Source organism: Meles meles, chromosome 10, assembly GCF_922984935.1.
Source record: "Meles meles chromosome 10, mMelMel3.1 paternal haplotype, whole genome shotgun sequence".
Taxonomy (NCBI): domain Eukaryota; kingdom Metazoa; phylum Chordata; class Mammalia; order Carnivora; family Mustelidae; genus Meles; species Meles meles.
Genome location: NC_060075.1, coordinates 59,934,256 through 59,947,823, shown reverse-complemented (window position 1 = coordinate 59,947,823; position 13,568 = coordinate 59,934,256). Strand labels below are relative to the sequence as shown.

The window sequence follows — 13,568 nt, the reverse complement described above, 5'->3', positions numbered from 1 at the left end:
TCAGAAGCAAAAGGAATAGTCCATCACAGGTTTTTCACTGCAGAAAGTAAAATGAACAGTAAGAGCTTCTGTTAATCGCAAAAATGGACTGACCAACCTGAACTGGGATCTGCTTCCAAAAAAGTTACATTGATATCAAATGCTGAACCCAGGAAATGAAAATTGTATTTTTAAAAGTGACTTTTTTTTTAAGAAATTAAGATGGAAAACTTTTGGCTATGGTTAACCTTTCAACTCTGTCAAGAGTTTCACGTATGGTTAGTAAAAACCATTAAAAATGAATGATACTGCTGGTAACTTTCTTAGATATTAACTAATTTGTGATGGAGCATTAAAAGTTCACCCCTGACCTTGGAAAGTAAAAGTAGATTTTAAATTTGTGATAGAAGAATCCATCTCATGCAAATGCTAAAGAACAACTGATACCACTGCTGCAAAGAACATGAAATCAATGCAGCTCAATCATTGCCATTTACGTGGGCTCTTACCTAAAGCATTGTGAACAACAAACATTTTTCAATCCTTCACATCAATCTCTGTAATTACCTTCTAGGACTGTTAAACCAATTCCGCAAAGGAAGAAAAATACGTAAATACTGTATTTTTAAAATGACACTTTCCTAAAAGACGGAACGCAGGATACGCTATAGCTACAGAAAACAAACGCACAACGCTTTTAATTGTAAAGTGTCTTTTAACAATGTCATGATGATACAGATTGTTTAGGGCTTTAAGAAGCTCCCCCGAAAAACTAGTTTCTCGGGATTGCTACAGTTTACTTGGCACTCTGGGCTTTCAAGCATCTGCGTTTGGTAAGGTTCCCTTTTGCGTGGCTACTAGAGTTATCCCCACGTAAATCAGCGCCTCCTGCGCGCACCCTCGCATACCAACCTCCAGCACGTAGAGAACCAGCACTACCCCGGCTGCTGCTTGTTTCCAGATATTGCCTCCAATAAAACTGAATCGAAGGATATTATACTTTCCACTTCTGAAACTCAGATTCTCTGTTTAGATTAGCACCACACGAATACAACTACTATTAAAAATCGTTTTTCTTCAAGAGTCTGAACACGTATTTATTTACCATTCTTTGATACATGCCTTAAAATCCTCTGAATTCCTAGATTGTCTTCCTCCCCAGGAAAGGGAAATTTTTACCATTTGGAATAGGGTGCTATTTAAAGAACTCTGAAATCAGAATAATAATAATTTTTTTTAAAAAAACTAAAACTTTTTTTTTTCTCATACGCTCTGCCAAGTTCCACTGCAAGTTCCAAACATTGTGCAATAACTTGGAAATCCAGTTAACGATGGGAAAAATCGAGCCACTCCGAGTCGGGAACTTGCAAGGGAAGTCAAGGAGCGGCACCCGCACGCACGCTCAGCGGACGCTGCATCCCAGGGTGCACTCCCCTCCTCACCGCTCAGATGGAAGGTCACGCTTCGCAATCGATTTCACATACTGTCACTTGTCCTTTTTTCTTAACCCTCTGGTAAACTAGTTTGAACCTTGGAGAGCTTAGCGCTGTTGGCTGCAGTGTTGCCCTTGGAGAAACACGTGCCCGCAAATAACAGGACCAAAGCAGCCCCACGGAATTTGGCGGCGGGGAGCCAGAGAGGGCTAGACATATACCGTATTCCCTGCTGCCTCACTATAGTGCGAGAATCTTCTCCGTCATCTCCCCGCCCCCTTTCGCCGAGGGTACCCGGTGCGCCCTTACCTGAGCTATCGCTTTTCCTTTTGCCGCCACTTCTCTTCTCCGCCTCTGCGGGTGACAGCGCCTGGCGGCCGTAGTCCCCTGGCGCGCACGCGGCCCCGGTCGGGGTGCTGGAGCCCAAACTGGAAGAATTGGAACACAGGACCGGCGGGCTGCTCCCCAGCTCCGGGGGCCCTCCCGAATCCGGCTGGAGGCAGAGGCTGTGACGAGCCGCACTCGGGGGGGAGGACATCTGCGGAAGGTGCCAGTTGGTTTGCAGAGCTTGGTGCTGCTGCTGCTGGTGGTGGTGGTGGTGATGATGGTGGTGATGGTGGTGCCCCCTGTGATGCTGGCTGGCAAACATGCCCTCCTCGTTGGGGTATCCCGCGATTATGCAAGACGAGGAAGAAGTGGAGAGCTCAGGGTAGGACATATGGTCAGATCTTCCATGGAGGGCGAGAGAGGACTGGGAAAACGGGTGCAAGCCTTGCGCGGTGGCGTGAGGGCTGCGCAGGCAGCCAAAGAGCGGGTGTTCCATAGCATGCAAGTCTCGGGTTCCAGGCAGACGACTTCACGGTGGTTCCAAACGCTACCAACCCTGTCACTTTTCACTGGAAATCGTGTGTTTTCCCCCTCCCAAATAGCCGCCGTTTCTGCAGAGCTCGGATAATCCCGTTCCTGAGCCCTAGCGGCCAGTCTCCTTTACGTATAAACACTCGGACCTAGAGAAGCTTCCCTTCGAGCTACTCAGATGTCAAGAGTAGGAGAGGTTAAAGCCAAAAGAAGGTGGTCCCAGAGAACGGCTTTCAGGGGGAAACGGCTCTGAGAGGTTATAAATAGAGTGTAATGTGAGCTGGGGGCTGGCTTAGCAGCCCGGAGCTGACCACATGCAAACTCCCTCCAAAACTCCCGCTCAGTCTGCGCCACGCGCTCCCAGTTCCACTTCCTATCTCGGGCTGGACGTATGCAGGGCGTCCACGCCCGCCGGCCCGCCCTCGCCAGCAGCCGAAGCTGCAAGCGGCGCGCCTAGCGCCTAAACCCGCACCCGGGCGGACAGCGACTCTCCTCTCCTGGCCCCGTCGGCCAATGTGCTCCTCCGTGCACGCCAGCCCCAACACCGCACCCAGTGTCCCACCCGATCACTTCTCTTAAGAAAGTTGTCTTGTCAGTGCCACTTGGGCACTGTCACCTGCAGGAAAGCTAGGGTTTCGCCTAGCTTTTGAGGAGCATGAAAGGGGAAGTAGGATTAAGTTTAAAAAGATCAGAGTTTGGCGAGCGCTCAGACAAGTTTTTCAAACTCCGCATCAACTCGTGCTCTGGGCTCAGTGGCGCGTCTAGCTTTTTGCAGCTGTTTTCTCCCGGTGGGCTGCTAACGGGCTCGGCCCTGGCATCCGAGGTTTCTGGGAAGTGCCCGCGGGTAAGAAAGGGCCATTCTCGGCGCCCAAAAGAGACAGACCTGGTGGGGTGAGTGGGACAAAAGCCTGGGGCGGTGACAGTTGCAGATGTCCAGAGACGCTGGCATCCTCACCTGTGGTGTCAGGTGGGCTCCTTCTCTGGCTTTCTGAATATGCCCTTCCTGCTTTGCACAATGTCCTTTCCCTTGCTCGCCTGGTCCACGTCAAACTAGCCATTTGTCAACCCGAAACTTTTCGGTCAGGAAAACCCAAAGCGATATCCTTCTGGTCACACGTGATGTGTATACTGCAAGCACATTTCCAGTCTTTCCAGACCTTAGGAGCCAGCCCATATCCCCTGATCTGCCTTCAGAAATTCACCCTCTCTTCAGCTCAAAATTAAATCAGCTAATGGCACCTCTTCTGCCTCTCCGCCTACCGCCACGGTTCCGTTTACTGGGAAATATTAACACTTCAATATCCCCCAAAGTTCACTAAACATGGGTGCTGCTTCAGATCTCCCTGGTTACACTCTTGCATCATACAAAATGAGTTAGAAAACTTGCCACCGGTGAATCAGTATGAGCAGCGGCTGGGTTTTAATACTGCCACTTGCTTGAGGGGTGACACTGCTAGGGGCAGAGTCCTTTACACAAGGCAAGCAAGCTGCATGTAACGAACTACAGGAACAGTCAAGTCTTGCCTGGGACATGTGGTATCAGAAGAGGGTCGCTCACCTATGCTGCCCAGGACCCCAAACATGCCACCAGCAGTGTAACCCCGTTATTTTCATTGTCTCAGGAGTCCAGAGGTTGGGGACCAGGTCTTTGAAGTTGTTAATAGGATTAATGAGGACAGCAAACTGGGCAGCCATCTGGTTTGAATTAGGAAAAAGTATTGATTAATCTTTGAGAAGTGTTTCCCAAGGCAGAACCTTTGCCTCAACCAGTCCCTCAGGTTTCAGTCTATCTCCCCTGTCTGTTAAGCCCTACTGCAGGAGAGTGGCCTCTCAATAAACCTTTACATTCGTGTGAAAGTTTGAATTGTTTTCCATTGCTTTGAGGTGGGATGGGGTGGGGGTGATCAGGAATTCTGAGATTTGTAAGCGCTGCTTTCTTTAACGGAAATTGAGCCCTATTTTGAGGGAAATTAGTTTTGCAGACTTCGTTAAAAAAAAAAAAAAAAGCTAAAACTTTTGTTCACCAGCTGCTCAGCTTTTCAGTCTGGGTCTGAGCTGGAACCTGCTGCAAGCGTTTGACGGTAAGACTTTCTTTGCCGATACGTTTTGGGAATCTAATATTGCTTTAGACTTCGAAAGGGGGTGTTCTTCAGGTTGCACGTTTCTAAGGGTTTTAAGCACTCCCAGGATGGCGTCCAGGGCTTAGATCTTAAGAAAGTTTCTTCCTGCCACTCCCCACGCCCTTGGCTCTTTAAGGATAAAAAAAGGAGGGGGTATATTCTTCTAATATGGTCGGAATATTTTTTGAATTTTCATTGTGTTTATGGTTTCAATATGTGCTCTGATATTAAAAAGTTGAAGTACAAAGAGCAACACTAAACTTCCCAAACTTGAGTAACTCCTCTATAGGGATTATGGGTGAATGCATTAAAGGCTTTATCCAAAGAGAAATTTAGGCAACCATCTCCATAAACAGTAACCAGAAATATTTACATAATATAATGCTGTCTACTAAAAGCATTGTGGAAAATGTCAGACAAGGCTAACGAAAGATACACTCGATCTACACAGATCAACAAAACATCCATAAAGGTTCCCTTTTGGTTTGCATTACACTGGTTTAGAGGGAGCAAGTAACTGAGAAATGAATGGATTTGAATTTAACCAGGTAACTAGCAACTAGCAAACACAAACTTTTCATCTCCAGGAGCTGTCAGTTCTCCTTGAACCTGCCCAGTGATTGTGCTGGTTTTTTCTCACTTACTGTGTGAGATGTTAACAACATGTCCAGAAATTTCTCTACAACCTGCCTCAGTCAACCTCTTAGAACTATGAGGCTAAAAGACAGGGAAAGAAAAGATAGAAAAGATTAGAAAAAGAAGGAGTCTCTTTGAAAAGTACACAACTAAAACAAAGCTAGCAGAAAAGGTCTTTTAATGGAAGACGCAAAATACACAATATCAGTAAAAATGATGAAGTCTAGATTTTTAATAGAATGCATAATACATGAAAAAGACTATCTGAAAAAGTGCGATTCAAGGAAGAAACAAAAATGGTCTTGATGCATTCCAGAATTAAATATTACTTCATTTTCTCTGAATTTCCAAATATATATTATTCAAAATATAATAGTTTTTTTCAAAATTTTTTCAAAATTTTCATTTCCTAGGATATTTGAAATAAGAAAAAAATACTGAATTTTATTTTCTAGGCCACAGGAAAAGAATTTAAAATGTCCTAACAAGAAAAAGCCCTAACATTCCCTATAATAGCTACTTCAGTGTCCACATCTAATATCCCAATATGTGAGAGATGCCTTTTTACATCTAATGGCTAATTTTATTATGAAACAGTAAAAATTACAAAATTACAGACTTTTTAATAGCTTTCATTTTAAACTATAGTGTTTATCCTGTATTTGTAATATGCTTCCATTTTCCTGAAAAACATTCTATTAATACCAATATTTCATGCAGGGTTTTGATACCAAGCAGTGCATTATAACAAGAATCTGAATATATGAATAACATAAACTGCTAGTCTTTTCTAGAAAACATAAAATTATTTTAAGTATGTGCTAGGCTCATTAAATTTGATAAATGTGTACATCTATTACTCCTCTTGCTTAACAAAACGATATTCAATAGTAAAAGCAGAGATTTTTAAAAATTAAAATTATTTTATTTTAAAGGGACTAAATTAAGCAACCTAAAAAATTTCTTTAAATTTTAAGAATCACGATGCTTCTTTTAAGAGCTGCTATTCCTCTGTACATTTGTGACATGAGGTATGATGGGAAAAATATTTAAAATTAAATATGATCTTTAAGCTAAAGATATTATAAACTTTGTCTTGTATTTTATCAGTCAGACAAACTTATCTTGGTAGCATATACTCGTCATCTACGAATTTAAGTATGGAAAATTAAGCCAAAATTGAGATTTGTCTCTCAAAGTTTTGCTGTACAAAAAAATATTTTTCTGCTACATTTCTCCAAGAAATAAGTTATGTCACTCAGTTGATACTTCTGAAATTAAAAAATTTGGAAATTTATTTAAAAATGCTAAATAGCCAATGGTAATTTATGTGATTTATGACGCAATCCATATTTAAAAACTAAGGAACTGACTTTCTCCAGGAATTATGCATGGAAATAATTCAAGAGCAATTTTGCTATAGCCAGTGCATGTTATTTGGTGATTCTATATACTTTTACTGATTTTTAAAATAAGTTGCTATTTTTACATAACACTAACTGGTGCTTTCACAATAAAGTTTAATTATGTTTCTACATTACTAAATGAATAGTTACACATTACTTCAAAAAAGTGTAAAGTCATACCCAATATACTGTTTTCCTAACTTCTGTCTCTTCCTACATATAGTTTTATGATTTCTTTCAGAAATCGGTGATTTTCTTCAAGTATCACATAGTAAATAATGTTCAGAAATCTAGCATGAAATACAGATTTTGACTGATTAAATTTATAAAATTTAACAAAAAGTTCAAAATACATGCAATCTTTCATTACTCCATTCCTTAACACATACATTTTATGAAATTCTAATTATCCTTTTGTGTGTATGTAGGGAGTGTTAAAATTAAGAGACAATGACATGACTACCTTCTCAAATTTCAAAAATTTCTAAATGAATTTCCTTCTGTCCACCTTTTTCAAAATCAGAATTTTCAACATTTTCCTTATAATGCACATGGGAAATAATTACATTCAGTTTCTACATTTTCATTTGCATTCACCTTTTTGTTGATAAATGTATGCATCTCAAACTGCCCCCCTGACATATCTACCTGTAAGAAGCATAGGCACCCTAATGTAAGACAGTTCCATAATGAAATGCTATATATTACATTATATATTCTATACCATCAAATTCATAAGCATTAAATTTCTATCCACAATTTAAGGGAAATAAACCATTTATTTCTCCTATGCCATAAAAAGCAACGTTATACTTTTAAGTGGACCGAATTTAGAACAAGTTCATAAATCTCGGAGGGAAAAAATTCAATAGAAACTTATAGGTAAAACCTTAGTCTTCTGTTTTAAATTTTCCAACTTGAAGAGTTTAACATGACTAATGTAATTCTGGCACTATGGTAGGTTATTCTTATGTGTTTTTATTTTTCATGCTCCATCAATTTGTAGCATATTTTATTCTTAAAGTGGTTCTTTCGTTTTGAGCTTGGGTTTATGATTTGAATCACTAAAAAATCTCTGTGTTTTAGCTGTGTTGGTATAGCTCTCCCAAAATATTTAATGGCACACTCGAGTTTTATATGATTCTGACTCAGCAAAGAAACACCAGCTACCTTTGATATCAACACTTTTGTTTGTAGGAATAAAGGAAAAATGTGTATTTGTGTACCAAACAAAATAGAAAATTAAGACAAAACACATGCTCTCTTATAATAAAATATTTTAAGGGTTTAATATTAGTACCTTGATAAGGTCAGATTTATAAAGGATTTCGAGAATACAGAATATCTTTATACAAGGAAATGGCCACATGAAAATGGATCAAAATGACATTGAAAATGATTAAATGACAACTATCTGCTTATGTCTCACTTGACTAAGGAATTAAAATGACAGAAGCACAAAATAGGCCAAGCAAAAACCAGAAGAAGGTGTTTAGTAGAAGAAAAGACAGAAATAAGACAAGCTGAAATATGTGAAAAATAATTCTGTATTTGATAATACAAATATGTAATTCACGAGCCACATACACTTATGATAATGGTAAAAAGATCCCAGGTACCAGTTTTAGTTTAAGTAGAATTTTAAAAAAAGTAATCATGTAGGTTTATGTTTAAATATATATATACTTAATATATATATACTTATATACATATGTCATATATGTTTTTGATAAAAGAAATACTAGCAAAATACTGTTAGTCTGAGAAATAGTTTCAAGTAATCACATTGCATAATGTGACAGTTAGGTAAGGTGGGGTCAATGCCTGGACATGTGCAAGCTGTTGAGTGTCTGAAATTCTGAACCACTGCCTTCTTGTCTTACAAATCTGTAACCTGAAACTCACTGTAGTCAATTGTTTTTCTAAATTCTATTTCTTTTCAGAGAATGATTTCCGTAAAGTTGGGGTAATAGAATATGGGAAAAGAATAAACTAGTTTTTAAAAGGTTTCAGTGGCTGAGAAAAAAGAGAAAAAAAAAAAACTATTGGGCCAACTGCATCTCTTGAGCACTTCAAAGTACAAGGGATTCCAACAGAACCAAACACTAACCAGAACTCAGAAGGAATATTAGTTCTGAGCCCAAGGGCCAGCATAAGGCAACTATTTATACCACCAGCTAACAGTAGTTTCCACCAACTAAGGAGACCTACGATCAAAGTGAAGCTTTCTCTGTATTAGGTAAGAATGTATAAAATACTAGATGGAACTTCTTCAACACAGTGACTGCAGAAGATTCTTCCCTCCTACTTGGCCTATTCATTTTGCATGACCCTTGCTTAATAATCTCAGAGAGGCAGGAAACACATTGGTCCAAGTCCATATTTCTAACGATGGATTCTAGAGGGATAAATAATAAGTAGGGAAACAGAGCTATGACTAAAAAAGTCAAAACAATCTTGGAACACTTTATGATAAAATACAGTAAAACCTACTACTGATCTTGAAAGTAGGCTACACAGTAATGGGACACCTGACAGTTCTTTCCTCTAATTTAGAGCATCTGTAGTCATCTACAGCAGCAGATGATGATGTGTGCTGGTTACAGTGAGGTTAATGTTTCTGTGGAGACATAGCAAAGTCAATTTAAATCAATTTCACCCATAATCAAATACAGTCACACCTCTACTTATTGAAAACAACTTTACTATTTCCCTGATGTAGTAAATGCAGAGAAATAAAAATGGCACAATTATGAGTTTGTAGGATAATTGTTACATTTTTTTTTCCATAGCAGTTCTCATCTGTGGACCATCATTACCTGTCAATAGTTTATAAATTGCCTGGATACCTCCAAGTTTTGTTCTTAGGCAAATCTTGTATCCTATACTATTCAAGTGAAAATATGATTTGATCAGAGTAAAAACCTGAGTCCCTTTGGATTTTTAAGATCAGATTTTCCAAAGTACGTGGCATATCATCATCTGCTAGATTTTGCCAAGGCCGAAGCCCAGGTGGCAACACTTGGAATTGTTCTTTCAGGCCCAAAGACAAACAAAAAATTAGAAAACTGTAAAAATCTCCACTGTTTTATGTGTGGTGACAAAGCTGAATGAGTATCTTTTTGAAAGACATAAAGAAGCACACAAAATCTAGTAAATGTTACATTCTGTATATCTGAGGTTGTTGAACTAGATGCTGGTGTTCCTCTTTCTGTAATGTTAAAGACTTGGCAATCCATATGTAGTTCTTTATTTAGACTCATGAAAAAAATAGTTAGCAGATGCTATGATCACCTGGCATTTGTGACCAGACGTAATATAGATATGATTAAAACAAAAAAGTGGGTAAGGTTCCTTGCACTGTACAGGCATTTCCAGTGATCAAAAACTGCTAAATCCCACTTCAGATTAGAAGGCTCATGTCAGCCGCTGTATAAACAGCATCACTGCCAAATCAGTTGCTCAAGTTAGAAGAACCCATCCCCAGCAAGCACCTTCCTCTCTACCCCTCTCCAGTAATGCAATCAATCATCAAGTAAACAGTCCTAATTCTACTTGAATTTTCATTAACCCCATCCTTCTCTCCATCACCAACACTATTACTTTAGTTGGGGCCCTCACCCTTCTTGCTTAGATTACACAGGACTCCCTATGTTACCCTACTTGTCCGGCACACTGCTCTAGCTCCAGAGGCAGGAGGGAGAACTGGTTTTAACCTTAGCTCTGTCACCTTCTAATTCTATGAGTGCATTCATTTATTTACTAATGTAAAGAATATTAAAATGAACAAATATGACAATGTTGTGAGTGTACCTAACAAGATACTTAACAAAACGTGGAATAAATTTTAGATGCATCTAGAGCTACAGTGTTGAAAACATCATTATGTGGCTGTTGAGCATTTGAAATGTAGGTTATGCTTTAAAAGACTTCACGTGAAATTAATTCACGTGATTTCAAAGACTTGAAATTAATAGGCTTTTATACTGACTGCAGTTAACTATTGGGTACACTGGGCTAAATAAAGTATGCTACTGAAGTTAATTTTCTACTTTTTAAATATAGCCACTAGAACATTTAAAATTACTTATGTGGCTTGCGCTGTATTTCTCTTGGATAGCACTGATCTAGAAGATGCCACTTAAATTTTTCTCTCATCTCCCAGCCCCTTGCAAATAGGTACCAAATTATATATCTATATATCAAAATGATGTAGGATCTGAAATATCTCTGTAAGTTGATCCTCTTGACCACCTGATTAGGAGTTTCACAATGTGGTACCACACATAGAAACCTCCCAAACAAAATCTCAAGGAAACACAGGAAATTCCTGAAGTGGCAAAACATCCTATTTGAAGATCCTCAGCTATTCCTTTGTGCATCAGGAGCATCATTATTAACTAACTGTTGATAAGCTTGAAAGAGTTAATTTAGCAATAATCTTTACAGAGGAACAAGAGCCATATGTATTATCCATGATGGACTAGATGATGTGGTCACAATGGGTTAACCTCTCTATCTTAAACCTTAACAAAAGTTTAGTTCTTATTCCTACAAATTCTGAAACAAGACAGTTGGCTCTCCATTTAGAAAGTAATTTTGTGAATTAGTCATCTCAGCATGTTTCTCCAAAATATCATGGCAAGGGAAAAGAGATGTGGAGGGTTATACCCATGGTCTTACATACTTTGATGGAGACATGATACATGTCAATAGCCTGTAGGCCAGAACCAAGCCTGATACATTTATAAGGGGCCTGCTACATATTCTAAAGCACATGACTTTTTGTGAGCAGTAAATGTTTCTGCTGCATCAGGAGTCAGCAAACTTCAATTTGTTCCTAATAGGCCTAATTCACACCACTAAACAATATATTCCTGGAGTCTTCTTGGCATCTTATGTTGGTGCTTTCCAGCAAAATATCTGGCACAAACACTCAATAATTATACTCAACAGAGCACTTACGTCTGCATGTTTCACTTTATCATTACGCTTTAGTACCCATGAAGCTATCAGAAAAGTGTATCTGTACTATAACTGCAAAGAAAATTTAACTGATAAATGCTCAGCCCAACTTCAGTTTTGCTTTTTGTATTTGTTGCTTTGATTTTAGCTCTAGAGCAGCAATCTATTCCTAATTTTCATTGGAATTAGAACATTTGTGTCCATATGTAAAGAGAATGGTTCAAATTCTTTGGGGGAATTTGCCTTCAAATATCTACAGTCATATTGTGACACAAATCTCTGTGTAAATGAAATTCATTCACCATCAGATATTGTTATTTTCAATCAATACTGTCCATTATGTAATAGTTCACAGCACAAACTCTGAAGATGATACCCTGGGTTATGTTTTGTTTTTGTCACTTAATAGCATTTTGATCATGGCAAGATTAACTTTTTTGTACCTAGGTTTCCTCATCTCTAAATAAAGATATTTATTTCTATAGTTTCACACTACAAATGATATAAACATGCAAATCAACCGAAGTCTATTAAGTATAACTATAAAAGACATATTATTCTGACAATTTCATTAGAATCAGTCTTGAAGATCTTGTACTGTCTAAAAAGAAGTCCATGTAAGAAAATTTGGAAGTATTACTTTTATCTAGCCATTCATTCCATTTCCCCCCAATTAACACTCTAATAATATCTCATGATGTCTTATTCTAGAACAAAATTTCATAAGTGTTTGTCAGATTAAAAATGTGCTAATGATAACTGTACCTTAATTATCTCAACATTTTGTAAATAATGATCATATATTCAGGCTGTATATTTATCACCTGATTTTTCTATTTCCTTCAAAATATGGTTTTAAAAAACCCTTTTCATCATATAAAACTTACACTGGAATGAGTGACAAAGACTCTTCATTATGGCCAAAAGAACTATTAATAAGAAAGAGGCTACATGACACTGCTTAATTATAGTACCTTGGAATGAATTTATTTGGCACCTTTTATTTTAGGGTTTACTGGATCTAACATTTGTTTCAGAGGTAATGAACACTTCTTTATTAAGACATTTTTAGTAGTATAGTAACAACTGAATTAAACCTACTCCAAATTCTATTGAAATACATAATTTCCTCACCTCCAAACGATAAGACATAATAGCAATGAAATAATATCCCTTAAAAAAGTAACACCTAGAACTTAAAATTTAATATCTATGTACTTAACTTATGCTTGATTCGAATATTTGGTATATGTAAATCATGCTAAAAGCTAATTGTTATATGTGTAATGTCCAGATACTGCTATATCACCAATATCATCTATACCTGAAAAATCTGAGATAGCCATAGTAGATATATATGAATGCTATCTCTTATTATGCTGACCCAAATCCATTTTTTTCAGAACTGAATCTCTTCCTAGATCCTGAAAGATTTTGTGGTGATTTATATAACAAGATAAGTTCACATAAAGATATGAAAACTTTCTAGAGCAGTAAATCTTAATTATCATATAAATTCTCTTTTTAAAAAAGGAAACTCATTACAGAAATACAGCTCTGTAAAGTGACAAGTGAAAGCACAGCAGTTATTAGAAATACAGGTAAAGGAGACCCAGTACCACCTGTCTAGTGTTTTCTCTTCACCTACCACAGGTGTGTGTGTGTGTGTGTGTGTGTGTGTGTGTGGCACCTACAAAGAAATAAAGGATTCTAGGGACACAAAGTGAAAAACCACTCATCTTTAATATATACAATCAGTCCAATAAAATGGCCCCTGAAATGCCATACCTGTGTTTCCTTGGTTAATTAATTCATTTGAGAGGCATATTCCTGGGGCAAATATTTGAGCCACATTATGTTCTTTTATTTCAGTCTTCCAGTTCTAATTATCAATTCCTTCAGATTTTTCTGATTTAAAAAAAAATGTAAGGCTAGATTGCCAAAAACTATAAGTGTAGAAATATTTTTAGTGTAGAATACTTGAATGTTATAATCCTGTATTTATCAAGAATCCAAATTAGAAAAAATAGCTGTGAGAAACATCTCCATAAGGTCTGAACAGCACAATGCTATTTAACAGAATCTAAAAAGGATCTTGTTGTGATGAGTACTGGGTGTTACATATAAGTGATAAATCACTAAATTCTACTCCTGAAACCAGTATTACACCG

General features: G+C 37.9%; 1 protein-coding gene across 1 annotated transcript in view; it reads right to left on the bottom strand.

The window, feature by feature from the left end:
* MEOX2 (mesenchyme homeobox 2) overlaps window positions 1-2,366 on the bottom strand; it is a 63,340-nt gene extending 60,974 nt beyond the window's left edge. The window contains exon 1 of the mRNA XM_046021001.1: window positions 1,722-2,366. Within this exon, the coding sequence (XP_045876957.1) occupies window positions 1,722-2,235 (514 nt within the window). The 5' untranslated portion in view covers window positions 2,236-2,366. The remainder of the gene's footprint in view (window positions 1-1,721) is intronic.
* Between the last annotated feature and the right edge of the window lie 11,202 nt (window positions 2,367-13,568).